This window comes from Excalfactoria chinensis, chromosome 3 (genome assembly GCF_039878825.1).
Source record: "Excalfactoria chinensis isolate bCotChi1 chromosome 3, bCotChi1.hap2, whole genome shotgun sequence".
NCBI lineage: Eukaryota > Metazoa > Chordata > Aves > Galliformes > Phasianidae > Excalfactoria > Excalfactoria chinensis.
This window is the reverse complement of record NC_092827.1, coordinates 92,461,337-92,473,437: the sequence shown is the minus strand read 5'-3', so window position 1 is coordinate 92,473,437 and position 12,101 is coordinate 92,461,337. Positions and strand designations below refer to the sequence as shown.

Sequence of the window (12,101 nt, the reverse complement as noted above, 5' to 3'; positions counted from 1 at the left end):
ACTGTTAATGTTTTTTCTAAGCCAGAGTGTTTTAAAGATATGAGTACAGACTGGAAGAAGAATTCATTGAGAGTAGCTCAACAGAAAAGGATTTGGGGATCCTGATGGATGAAAACCTGGATTTGAGCCAGTAGTGTGCTCCGTCAGCCCCAAAGACCAACAGTATCCTGGGCTGCATCAACACAGGTGTGGCAGCAGGGAGAGGGTGGGGACTGTCCCTTTCTGCTCTGCCCTTGTGAGGCCCTATCTGGAGTAAAGGGTCCAAGCCTGGGGTCCACAGCACAAGAAGGATGTGGAGTGAGATGTTGCTGTGGCCTTCCAGAAGTTATAGGGAGCTTACAAACAGGAAAGGGAGCCTATCATTTACACAGTCTGATAGTGACAGGAAAATGGGGGGGGCATGGATTTAAGGTAAAAGTGGGGAGATTTAGGTTAGATGTTAGAAAGAAATTCTTTACTCAGATGGCAGTGAGGCCCTGGCACGGCTGCCCAGAGCTGTGATGTTCCATCCCTGGAGGTGCTCCAGGCCAGGCTGGGTGAGCCCTGGGCAGCCTGAGCAGGTGGGGGCAGCCCTGCCCGTGGCAGGGGATTGGAACTGGATGATCTTTACAGACCCCTCCAACCTAAGCCATTCTGTGATTCTGTACTCCAGAAGCTCACTCAGATTTCCAGTGACTTTGAAGGGCACCAGAAGAGGCCTCTAGTTTTCTTGGCAGCCCCATTCTCTGTGAAACAGGAGTAATGAAAGCTCTTGGAAAGCTGCGCTTTCCTGTAGGGTCACAGTAGACTGTGATCTGTTGCACCAAACTGTTAGCCAACAGGAGCTATAGCCAGGCTGCCTATACTGCGTAAATGCTTCTCACTGTAAAAGTCTGTGGTTCCGAAGGTTTATGCTTAGACTCAGAAAATGAGTTCTACTTTGTACTGCTTAGATTGGGTTAACAACTCAAGATGTTTTTCTTGTGAAGTATGTTTCACTTCAAAGCAAACTATTTTGTAAAGAAACCTAGAAACAGAGTTTCGAGCAACTGCAGTGATTAGATATTCTTCTTGCCACCCACTGGAAAGATCAATGTCATGGTTTTTGTCTGTTTAACACCTAATAATCTAAAGTGACTTGTACAGTCAGCTGAAAAGAGATCACATGGCAGTGTTAGCAAATTATTTCCTTAATCTGATAATCTGTTGAGACATCCGTGAGTTGCACAGATTGCACTAATTACAGAGGGTTCAAAGTAATCATTAGTGTACTTTGCACAATATTAGAAGTTCTTTATCGCTAAAACAGAATAAAATAAATAAATCAGGCATTATTACAGATGCATATGGCTAAAATGGACAAAACATAATAAAACATTTAACATGGTGATTAAAATATTCCCAGGGTTTGTGGCACTTGTTAAGCTGTTTTCATTGGGAAACCCGTACGGTGTAGTCACAAGCTTAATTTACTGAACCACTTAAGGCATGACCATAACCAATTTAAGGAGGCTTTTAGGTTGTCTGATTCCTTCCTGTAAGCATCAACTGATTGTGTCTCTGGTCATACAACGCACATTCCAGTTCCCACTGTCAGTAAGAGTTTAACACTGAGGTGCCTGGGCTCACGGGAGCTCAGTGACACCGACCTCAGAGCCTTGGTTCCTACTGACATCCTTCCTAGCATGGCTAGGTGGGATAACCTGTGTGTGCAGGGCTTGTCAGTAGTGCTCCAAGAGTGCTCCAAAGTAAAAGGAAAACAAAAACAAAAAAAACCCACAAACAAAAAATTAAGAGCTAAAAACAAAACAAATAACCCTAAGCAGTCTGTGGAAAAACAAGTTAGAAAAAAGGAATGTACTTTTCCAAAGCAAAATGTGAGGGTAGTTTGAGGTACTGCTGCAGTTTCTGCTGATCTGCCTCTGAGTTCAATTGCTAGATATACCTGGCTATTTACAGAATTTCTCTGACAATATTTGTGATGTCATTCATTTCTGGAACAAAGCACATTATCTACACAGGTGCTGTCTGTTTTGATATAAATAATGTCTCTTCTTCTGTATTCAGTGATAGGTTTTTTTTACTGCTGTTGTTCAGGAAATAAAAAATATCCATCGATAACAGAATATGCTCAGTAATATTTTTCTTGTCAAAACAAGCTGATGAGAAAAATATTTGGTTAGTTTAAATCCTTTTCCTTAAAAGGGAAACATATAACACAAGAAGTGATAATTTGCACACATAAAGGCTAACAGAAGAAACTACTTTCTATTTAAGTCTATTTTTCATTCATTTTAGTGCTAGAGAAGCAGAGATGTAACAGATGAGAAGAACTTGTCAGGCTATGCAGTCCATTTCTCAATAATGTTGTACTATTGCCTATAACCTACTTTTGGGCTTGATGAGCAATATGGCATCACTGTAGAAAGCATTTCCTAATACAGCTTCATATCGTGCACGTGACAAGTAATTATATGGGCTTTGGGGGAACTGCATTGATACAGAACAGTAGAAATTCACATTCTCTTGATTAACTTCTCTTTGGAAACACAGTTTTGCTTCTCCCGAGGGTCTGCAGCAAATATTGATTTATTGGGTGGGGAGGGAGGGGCAGAAAGAGCTACCCATGACTTTGTAATATTATAAAGGGCACAACTGTAATTTCCTGGGTTGTAATGAATACATCTAGCTCTGTCTTTGTCACAGTCATCCACAGCCAGGGACTTGTTTAAGTCTAAAGGCTCATACACTGTCCTTGTAAGAAACCAATTGTACCATAGCTTTTTATGTTAAGCTCCTGTTATCCTCACTGACATTTCTATACAACAAGAAACTGCATTTTGCGCAAGCTAAAACCTTTTATCTTCTCTTGGGATACATATACTGCATGCCTCTCACTTGTAGCTAAGCAAGCGAGAAGATTACAAGGCACCTGCTGAAATAATATTGGATTTTATATTTATGGAGGCAAATGATGTCACTGGACCTGGACCCAATGCTTGTTGAGGAAATGAAGATTTTGATGAGTTCAACCTACAGCTCTCTTAGATATTAATGGGAAACAGTTCAAAAGAAATACAGAGTCTCACATAGTTATTGTACGTTCCTTTACCAGACAGTGAAGCTGAAGGCAAAAAGTTCCTTGGGTTCTCATATATAACCACTGGTGTTTTATGGCCCTGGTTTTTGGAATTGCACACAGTTAGTACAGTACTTTGAGAATAGTTTACATCCTTACTGAAGCAATCTGAACTTACCTCCTTGCTCATCCAACATAACCAAAGTCCTGATACCAGCATCTTTACTCTACATCCCAATAGTGGTAGCAAGGTAAGGAGAGGGAGGGAGAGAAGAAAGAGAGAGAGAAAGAGAGATCAGTGAGGGAACACTCAGTCCTAGGTTCCGGGACATAGGAAGACAAAAGGAAAACAGTGAAAAGAATGACGAGGTCATAAGGGGCTGGCAGCACTGTCCAAAGCCCTCATGTGACTGAGCACTGTAAAGGAAACCGTATACTCTTAGTTGTGCCACCAGCACTTTAGGATTTCCTGGGATACTGAACTACTGTGAAAACACAAAGTCCCAGAACTTGAGTTTACAGTAATCACTTTATGCAAGAGTAGTTCCTAAAAAGAGTCTGTGTTTCCAAGTTCTCTGTAGTGGGAGAAGGGAAGAAGGGGGTTTTGAAACTGCAGATGTTTTTTCATCCCACAGGAGAGACAGATGACACACAAACATATGTGGTAATATGACACAGCAATTTGTATGTCGCTCTTGCAACACAAAAGGCAGAAAGCTTTCCTAATTAGGCTTTCCCAATTAGGAAATGTATTTTAAGGTAGGGTAGCGTTTCTTGAGATTAACTCTCATAATTTGGCTCCAAGATCTAATAGATAAGGGTGTAAGCCAACACTTTAGTGTCCATCAGTGGACTTTGGATTGAGCTTTATGGCAAGATTCTTAAAATGTGTCTACACGGATCCTGTCTTGGCCCCTGCAGGAGTTAATGGGAGTCTTTCAATTGCCTTTGCTGTGAGTGAGATCTGGGTAAAGCTGAGCACTTTAGGGCTCCCTCCTGCCTGAACCAGCAGCAGAGCACCTTTCACAAATGCAACTTTTGCATGCATTAGTACCATTCTGTGATGTGATCAAGTGTCTGAAGTTTCTGGGTGCTGAGATACAAAACTATATCACAGATTAGACTAGTTCCTTTTTAATTACAATGGGGAAATTAACTCCATTCTTCTTAGAGCAGTGATAACGTCTGTGAATAATTAATAGCCTGAACAATATCTTTAATGTTGCATTTCAGTAACAGATGAAGTAAATCCTCTGTGGACTGCCATCTTGCCAGAGGAGTTACCTGAATATGTGCATCAGTAATTTAGCTGCTTCTGTGAACATAAAGATCCCCATGCCTCCGGGAAGCAGACAGAACTGTTGATGTTGATTTTGTAGGGGCTAAGGGAGATGTAGTCATTTGACCATGGTTGTCCTGACTGTCCTCGAGGGTTTCTTTAGGCTATCCTCTTTCTCCTAGGCACATCAAGAGCTTCATATTGTCCTTCCTCCCTACTGCCCTGCTCACTGCCATCACTCGTCTTTTTGTCCAGGAGCAGTGATGTCTCTCTGGCCATCAGCTCTGCACTGCATGTTTGCAAGGTGCTCCCAGTGTGTCAGCAGCATGCTGCATACCTTTGCTCAGCTACAAGCCTGCCTGCAGCATTTGGGCTGGCTGGCTGGTGCTTCTCTGCTTAGCTTCAATAGGGACGCTGCTTGGTTCAGGAGGAAGATAGGATGCCTCTTTTTGCACTCTTATCTGCCTTCCTTCTCACTGCCATTCTTGATTTTAATGTCTACGTCACTGTAGAAACTGGGAAAAACATAAGATGTGCACAGCCTGGTTCACCTTCCCTTGTTTGATCCCTGTATAAATTGCCACAAGGAGAGAAGTCTCTTGCCCAACAGCCTGCAGGGCCCTCTTGCCCTTGGGTCAGTGTCCTGTCAGCTACTGCTGCTGTTCTCTTTCCCTTCTTGCTCATACTGCCCTTGCTTGAGTGCCAGTCAGCTTTTATTTTCACAGCTTAGAAACTTGGAGTCTGAGGGTCATCTTAGACTTGCCTTTTCAGAAGAAGGAAGCTGCCATTAATAGCTCAGATTTTCTGTGGGACGAGCAAGTGTCAGATCTGCTAAGCACTAGATTGTTCAGTAGCTTGTATCTGTGCTCTCCCTACTCTCTTTGTACCCAAGGGTGGCTCACCTGGAATTATTTATATGTATTTTAACATAACATACATTGTGCAAACATAAAGAGGCTGCTTAGGACCTGAGTCCTCTTGGGTCAGTCAGACATAGGGCTCTTCTAAATTTTAAACTTAGAAAATCTGCAACTGATAGTGTGATTGTTCTTGGCCTTCAGTGAGTCAAACATAGCCAGGCTGAGAAATGTTTGATGTTCCTTAACCCTCTGACCTTCTGTTTCTTCTGATTTTGAGATCTGAGCAAACTGCTTTTATGTGTTTAAGATGTCCAGTGACCAGAACAAGACCTATGCTGAAAGAGGAATTCCGCAATTAGAATCTACAGTTTGTATTTCAAATTAAATACTCACAAAGGGCAAAAAAGCAATGCAATTTTCTTGTACTTACCTGATCATCAGTGCCATTTAATTTTATCAGGCAATACTCTTTCCCTTGAGAAGGTAACCTGTAGCTCAGTCTGCCACAGCATTAATACTAATGTGAAAATATTAAGGGTGTGCATTGAATATACTTCTCTGCATCTGCAGTCTAACCCAAAACATATTGAAGCTAATAAAAAGATGCTCACTGACAAAGATAAGAGGTGATTCAGACATCAAGTGACAGTCTCCTCCTGTTCCAAGTTTTGGTTATACATTAATTGCCAGCTTTTTTACAAAAATTTAACCGTGTACAGCCAATTAATATATATATATATATATATATATAATATATAGCTATTATATATATATACACACATACATATATATATATATATATTGCATTCATGCATTTAAAACAGAGACAGACTTGTGATATGTCTTTTAGATACTTCAGAACCAAAAAAGTCTGTGATACAGAACTATTTGGAAAATGTGTTGATTATCCAGAGTCTGAGCAGGAAAAAAATTCTCTGAGTATCTGACCCTCAGTGAAAGCAGACTGAGGCATCTGTAGAAGCCTCAGAACCTCTTTATTTAAGGGAAGATAGAAGAAGAAAGGTGGCACACAAATGTACTTGGTGCTAAAGGAAAGACCTCCCAGACACAGAAAATATTGGCATTTCCTGCATTATAACTACCCCCAGAAACTCCCCTTAGCCTGAGTAGGAGCAGATGTCAGCAGATACACTTGAACTGGTTGCTGGGAGAGCATGTAGCAGGAGGTGACGAAAGCTTTGTTTGCACATTACCAGCACATACCATGTTTTACAGCAACTGATCATAAAACCTTGGCAGCAAGTTCCCAGCAGAGCCACTGTCACTGAGGTAGGAACTGTGTGCTGGTGCTGTAATTTTCTGGTCCAGAGTGCCCAAGAAAGGCTCTCACTCATGTACAATGCTTCTCAACACCAAGTGGGATCCTCAGTGGTAAGCCATGAATGAGCAGAAACAGCAAGATCTGTGGTGTTAAAAAAGGTGTCCTTATAGTATGCTTTCCCCAGAATGAGGGCATTTCTGTCTTCTGTGCAATGAAGGAATTTTTTAAGACCTCCAATCCTTGCACAGGTAATCCTTCGTTTAGTTAATGGCAAAATAAGGTTTCTCAAAGAACAGGGTGCTTAAAGGTAGTTCAGGCCAGAGAAAAGAAAAGTACAACTTCGACAGAACCCTACAGAGTTCATGTAGTACATGCCACCTCAAGCCAGCTTTCAAAAGCTTTCTATGTCAGGGTTAGTTTTGATCTTTTTTGGCTCCCTGTTGCACCTCAGAGGAGAATTTGAACTGTTGGATTTTGTCTCAGTACAGCAAACATCTCACACGCTTGTTCTTCAGGAGTAAAAGGCACAGCATGAATTGCTTTTGTTGAGCTATTAAACTGACAGCTTTGGAGTCCCTCTGTTTAGCCATAAAACAGGTACACCACAGATGGTAAAACACAGAACCTTTCCCACGCAGCCCTCGATTGTACTCAGCCCTGACTCTAGAAGTGAGCAGGTCAGCCTGACTATCCTCCCAGACTGTGATTTCCATGGAGACTGGTGTGTATTACCAAACCTTCCACAAAGCAGATGGGTATGCAGACCTGGCAAACTTTGCGTACAGGATGACTTCTCATAGCAAGAGGCCATCACTTTCAGCTTTTAAAAATTAATTACATTAGGAGAAATAGCGCCATATAGACCCCATAAAGTTCATGAAGGTCAGCGGCCTTCATATTTTTGGTAACATTAAATTCTAGTGTTTGGCTAAAGGTAAACCAACAAGAATCTGGTTTGACATGCTTTAACATGCTTTCAATGAAGCACGTTTCCAGGTTCTCTGCTGGACCATGGTCTAAGGCATTGATCAGAAAGCCAGAATGCATGAATTTAAAACTAATAAGTTTTTACTTATGAATTTAAAACTAGTAGTGGTCTTACTACAGCTCCTGGATACGTCATCCTAAGGTAGTCTGCTTCAGTGAAACCAGTTTAACAGTGTAATTTGGATTGCTGTTGCAGTCTTATTTATATGTTATCCTCAGTCCTCTGTAACAGCCTTGTAAAACTTTTAAATAGTAGGGTCTCAATCAAAGCCCTTTAAATTTATCTACAAGATGTTCAGTGGAATTTGCTCAGCACTTTGGAGAAATGCATTGCTGTGTTATTTCTTTTCACTACTGTTATGATATTGAGTTTCCCAAGAAAGGAAGCTGGAATTACATCTCGCAGGGCCCACAAGTCCCTCCAGAAATACATGTCATCTCCTGTCTTTTGCCATTACAAAAAGCAGCTACTCCAGCTGTGACTAAGCCCAAAGTCTGGTTCTCATAATGATAAAAGGGAGTAAAGTATCAGATGGACAATGGGAACCACTAGAAATCCCTTTTCCTGCATTTCAGGAAGTAGCCTGAAAAACCATGTACACTCTCAGTTATGTGAAGAATAAATAAGCTTCTACTTCAGTGAAGAGTTTTGCCTTAATCCATATAGATTTTAGAGTTTGTTTTGGAAAAAAAAAAATTAATATAGACAATTATATACAAGGACAGGCTGACGTAGATAGCAGTTCCCAGAGACGCTAAAGCAAAATGTCAACACCCTAAAGATAAAAATGTGGTCAAAGAAACGTTTTTATTAGTAATATATTTCTTTAGCTCCTGCTCCAAGTTCACTGCCACCCCATTAATGCTATAATGTCTCTCTGTGTCTGATTAAGAAGCCATGTTACCTCTCAGAGCCTGTTAATTCAGCCTGGAGCTCAGAACCTATGCTGTTACAAATCTGCACGTAACCTCCCTTCAATCACGTGTTCCTGGTTTTCTTCTAGCTCAATGACCCCAACTCTGAGTGCTCTCCAGATGATTTACATAGACTCTGCTATGGGTTTAGTTTTACTTAGCAAATTCTGACACCAGAATTATGAATCAACTTCCCTTTTGCCAGATACGTATTTCTGTGGAATTGCACAGATTAAAACTCTTGCCTGTGTAAAACCATTCCAACAGTTAATGATATCAAGGGGATTTTTTCAAATCTGCTTTGACAAGCTATGAATGAAACTCTAAATTAATAGATTTATTTTTTTTTTTTAATTCTTTTGTCATTAATTAAGGAGCATTTGACTATGGTAATAATATCACGGGAAACTTACTACCCAGTCACAAATGAAGGAAGCTCAGGGTCCTTGTTGGAGATGCATCTTTATTTTATCCAGCTTCCATAACTTACCATTTCAGCTTTGATATGCTGGTAAACTTGACCCTAACCCCACAGTGTGTAAGAGAAGAAAATAGATCTGTCTGGATTTGAATGTTCAGAACAACCCTTTTGTCTTTAGTTGTTGCTAAGTGCTTTCTTGCTGGGCTTTCTACAATACTGATCTTGACATTCGTATCCTTGCAGTGTCAGAGCTAGAAACCATCTTTTTCTTCCACTCTACAATGACTGATTTTCTTTAAAGGTGATGATAGTTCCAATGGTATATGATAATGGACTCATAGATTTTATTCTACTGCATTATTCTTCATTTCATGAAGTTGGCTCAGTGGTAAAAAGCTTAAACAAGAAAATAATAGAAATAATAGGAGTGTCAGCTACAAATTATGTTTTAGTCTTAATCCCCCTTCTAAGTTCATTTTTGTTTTACGTTTTGGCCTGAACATTGCCTAGCTACGTCATAAAATGCAGGTATTTTTAGCTCCGAATAACTGAGTGGGTTCAATGGCCATTGGTTAATATAGATGTACATATGCACTGTGTGACTATGCTGAGCACCAAGGAGCAAACTGATCTTTGTAATCTACTCTGCAAGTATGTAGCTGCCTTCAAACAAACAATTGGTCAGTTCACAATGTCCGCTCACCACTTCTTGCTTCCCCTGTTGTTCTAGAATACAATCAGGAAAACTGGGTTATAAAAATAAGCAGTAACAAGCTTGGTCCTTCAGCAAGGAGAATAGCTCCAATTCCTTCTCTGACGTTCCCTGGGAAGAGCACCAGAGCTTAGTCTTCAAACTCAGCTTAGTCTGCTTGGGCAAGGAGTGTACTGAGCCCTTGTGAACATCCATTTTGTCCCTCACGTTGTGACCTCCATTTCAGCACTGTCCTGCTATAGAGCTTCCCAGAGTTGACAACACTTCTCTTTCTCTAGGGTTCGTTCTGTATTTTTCCAGTATCTAATAGATTGGAGCCAATCATGACAGGAATCCATATGTATGTGTGTAGGAGTAATGTTTATATGTGAAGATATCCTGTTCCCTAGGAAGTAATGGATTTGCTGTGTAAAAAGAATATAGTAAGCATTCCTTCACTGACAATGAATATTTTCTATCTCTACCCTCTGGACAGGTTCTGCTAAGCAAGTGAGTCTAATCAGATTTTTTTTATTAAATCAGAGCAGTGCAAGTTCAATTTCAAAGGCACTCACCATTTGTCTTTTCAGGCTAAAATCTTTCACTCCCTAAATGCCGCAGTTTTTGAAATGTACTTAAGAAGTGGTGTTAGAGTAACCAGCAGTTGTTCAGACCGCAGAAGAATTTTAAAGGTCTTTTTTATCACATCAGTGAAAATAATATTCAGTTCACTGTGAAAGAATTCCCTTGACTACTTAAGCTAGCCCTAAAAATTCTATATTTGCATAGGAAGATACTGTTGTGTTTGAATAAAGGCAGGTCTGGAGAGATGCTGAGCTCTTCCAAGAAGCAGTTGAATCCTATGTAAATGCATTGGTAAATTCAGCAGTCCCAGTTCTCCTCCTGCTTTGCCATTTGCCGTGATTCAATACTGAAATTCCAGTAGCATTCACAATATGCTCGTTCAATATGTTAGGAAAACTCAAGCAGTGCATAGGTCACACAAATACGGCTCAGGAGAGACAAGCCTGATATTTACTGATGGCGTGGCCCTGGGCAAATCACTTCCCTTTCCTGTGCCTCTCTTCCTTCCCACTCATCATCTGCCTCATCTATTTAGATCCCAGGCATTTGGGGGCAGCAGGTTCTCCTGCCTTGTGTTTGTGGAGGTACCGATGTAAAACTCTCACGTGTATTAGTGAACTGCACCCACCCCTGAGGTGATATAAAATGATGGTTAGAAATAGCATGTCCAGAGAATGAACAGGGAAAAGGGACAGGTTGCTCATAAGACAAGAGCATGCTTTGGCTGCGAGAGTCCCAGATCTGAAGTGTTTGTGCAGAAGTGATGCTGACTATGCTCAGTGACTCATCTGCTCATCTATCTGTGCACAGAAATTTAATTTCTTCTTCACTGGACTCCATTGATCGCCTCAGTCCTGAGTGATTTCAACACTGTGAAGCCTGTGGCTGGGTTTGTGCTTGTTCCTGAACGTGGGACCTGATGTCGTGTTCCACCGCTGTGTCTGCAGGAGACTCCTCCAGTTGTCAGGAGTACTGGGACTGTCAGTACTGATGACCCTGATTAAAAATGTCACCAGCTCCAGAGCCACAGCTCACATGGTGTCTGAAAATAACATGGCCTGGCAGGCAGGAGCAAAGTTTTCCACCACCTGATGCCTGATTGCTGTAAGTAACCTGGGCTGCGTTTGGTAGTGCCCATCTATTAAGTCCCTTCACTACAGAGAGGCTGAAATGAGCGTGAATTACTTCTTTCCCTCTTGTACCTTCTTTCCAGGTGGGTGCAAGCTGTGTTAGCTGTGGGGGGTGACCCCAGGTTCCCTTCCCCAGCACTGTGGAAAAACAGAGAACTTTATTCTCCAGAGCTGTCAGTTTAGGACACCTAAGAGCCTTGAAAGCCTAATCGATGTTTCAGAGATGCATGAAGTGGTAGTTAAATGCTGTGGTGACTGATGCTCTATAAATAGCTGCAGGTGTTTATGTAGAGGGAGGTATCTGGAGAGGATGGGGTGAGCAGGCAGAGGGCCTTTCTCACCTTCCCCTTGCAGTGCTACGGCAAGGACATTGGAGCAGTGCTGGCATGAGGCTGAGGAGCATTTCAGCAAACTCAGCTGTTTGTCCCTCACTCAGGTCACCTTCATAGGCTGTTTCCTTGGCTTATCTCGAGCAGCCTATCTCAGTGGGTTCTCAGATATGGGCAAAACACCATGCCTCAGCAGCTGGTCTGCAGTTTGACACTTGGTAAGTGAGGCATGGCATCTCAAATGACCCTTGTGCCTGGGGAAGGATAAGGAAGATCAGAGAGGCTTATAAAGCCGTAGCCATGCCCTAGCAATGTGAGTAAAGCAAAAAAAGCAAACTCCCAGCATGTCAGGCTCTTCATCACCTTCCCTCACAACAGAAGCACAAATGAAATGCAGATCCTTACCTCTTCAACAAGCTGCAGCATTCGACGGGTACTCTCGAGGGACTGAAAAAAACAGAGAATAAACTTAGATTTGGCAAAGCACAGTTTCCACCACTAATGTTTGGGCTCATGCTGACAGTAAGTTTTTCCTATGCTCTTTGCCTTCCCTCCAAATCAGGA

At 41.6% G+C, this 12,101-nt stretch overlaps 1 protein-coding gene across 2 annotated transcripts in view; it reads right to left on the bottom strand.

The window, feature by feature from the left end:
• The window catches only part of SNAP25 (synaptosome associated protein 25), a 66,006-nt gene that overhangs the window by 18,696 nt on the left and 35,209 nt on the right, over positions 1-12,101 (bottom strand). For both annotated transcript variants that reach the window (XM_072332107.1, XM_072332108.1), the window contains exons 3-4: positions 11,943-11,984; positions 3,237-3,285 (exon numbers count right to left, since the gene is read on the bottom strand). In XM_072332107.1, the coding sequence (XP_072188208.1) occupies positions 3,237-3,285; positions 11,943-11,984 (91 nt within the window). The remainder of the gene's footprint in view (positions 1-3,236; positions 3,286-11,942; positions 11,985-12,101) is intronic.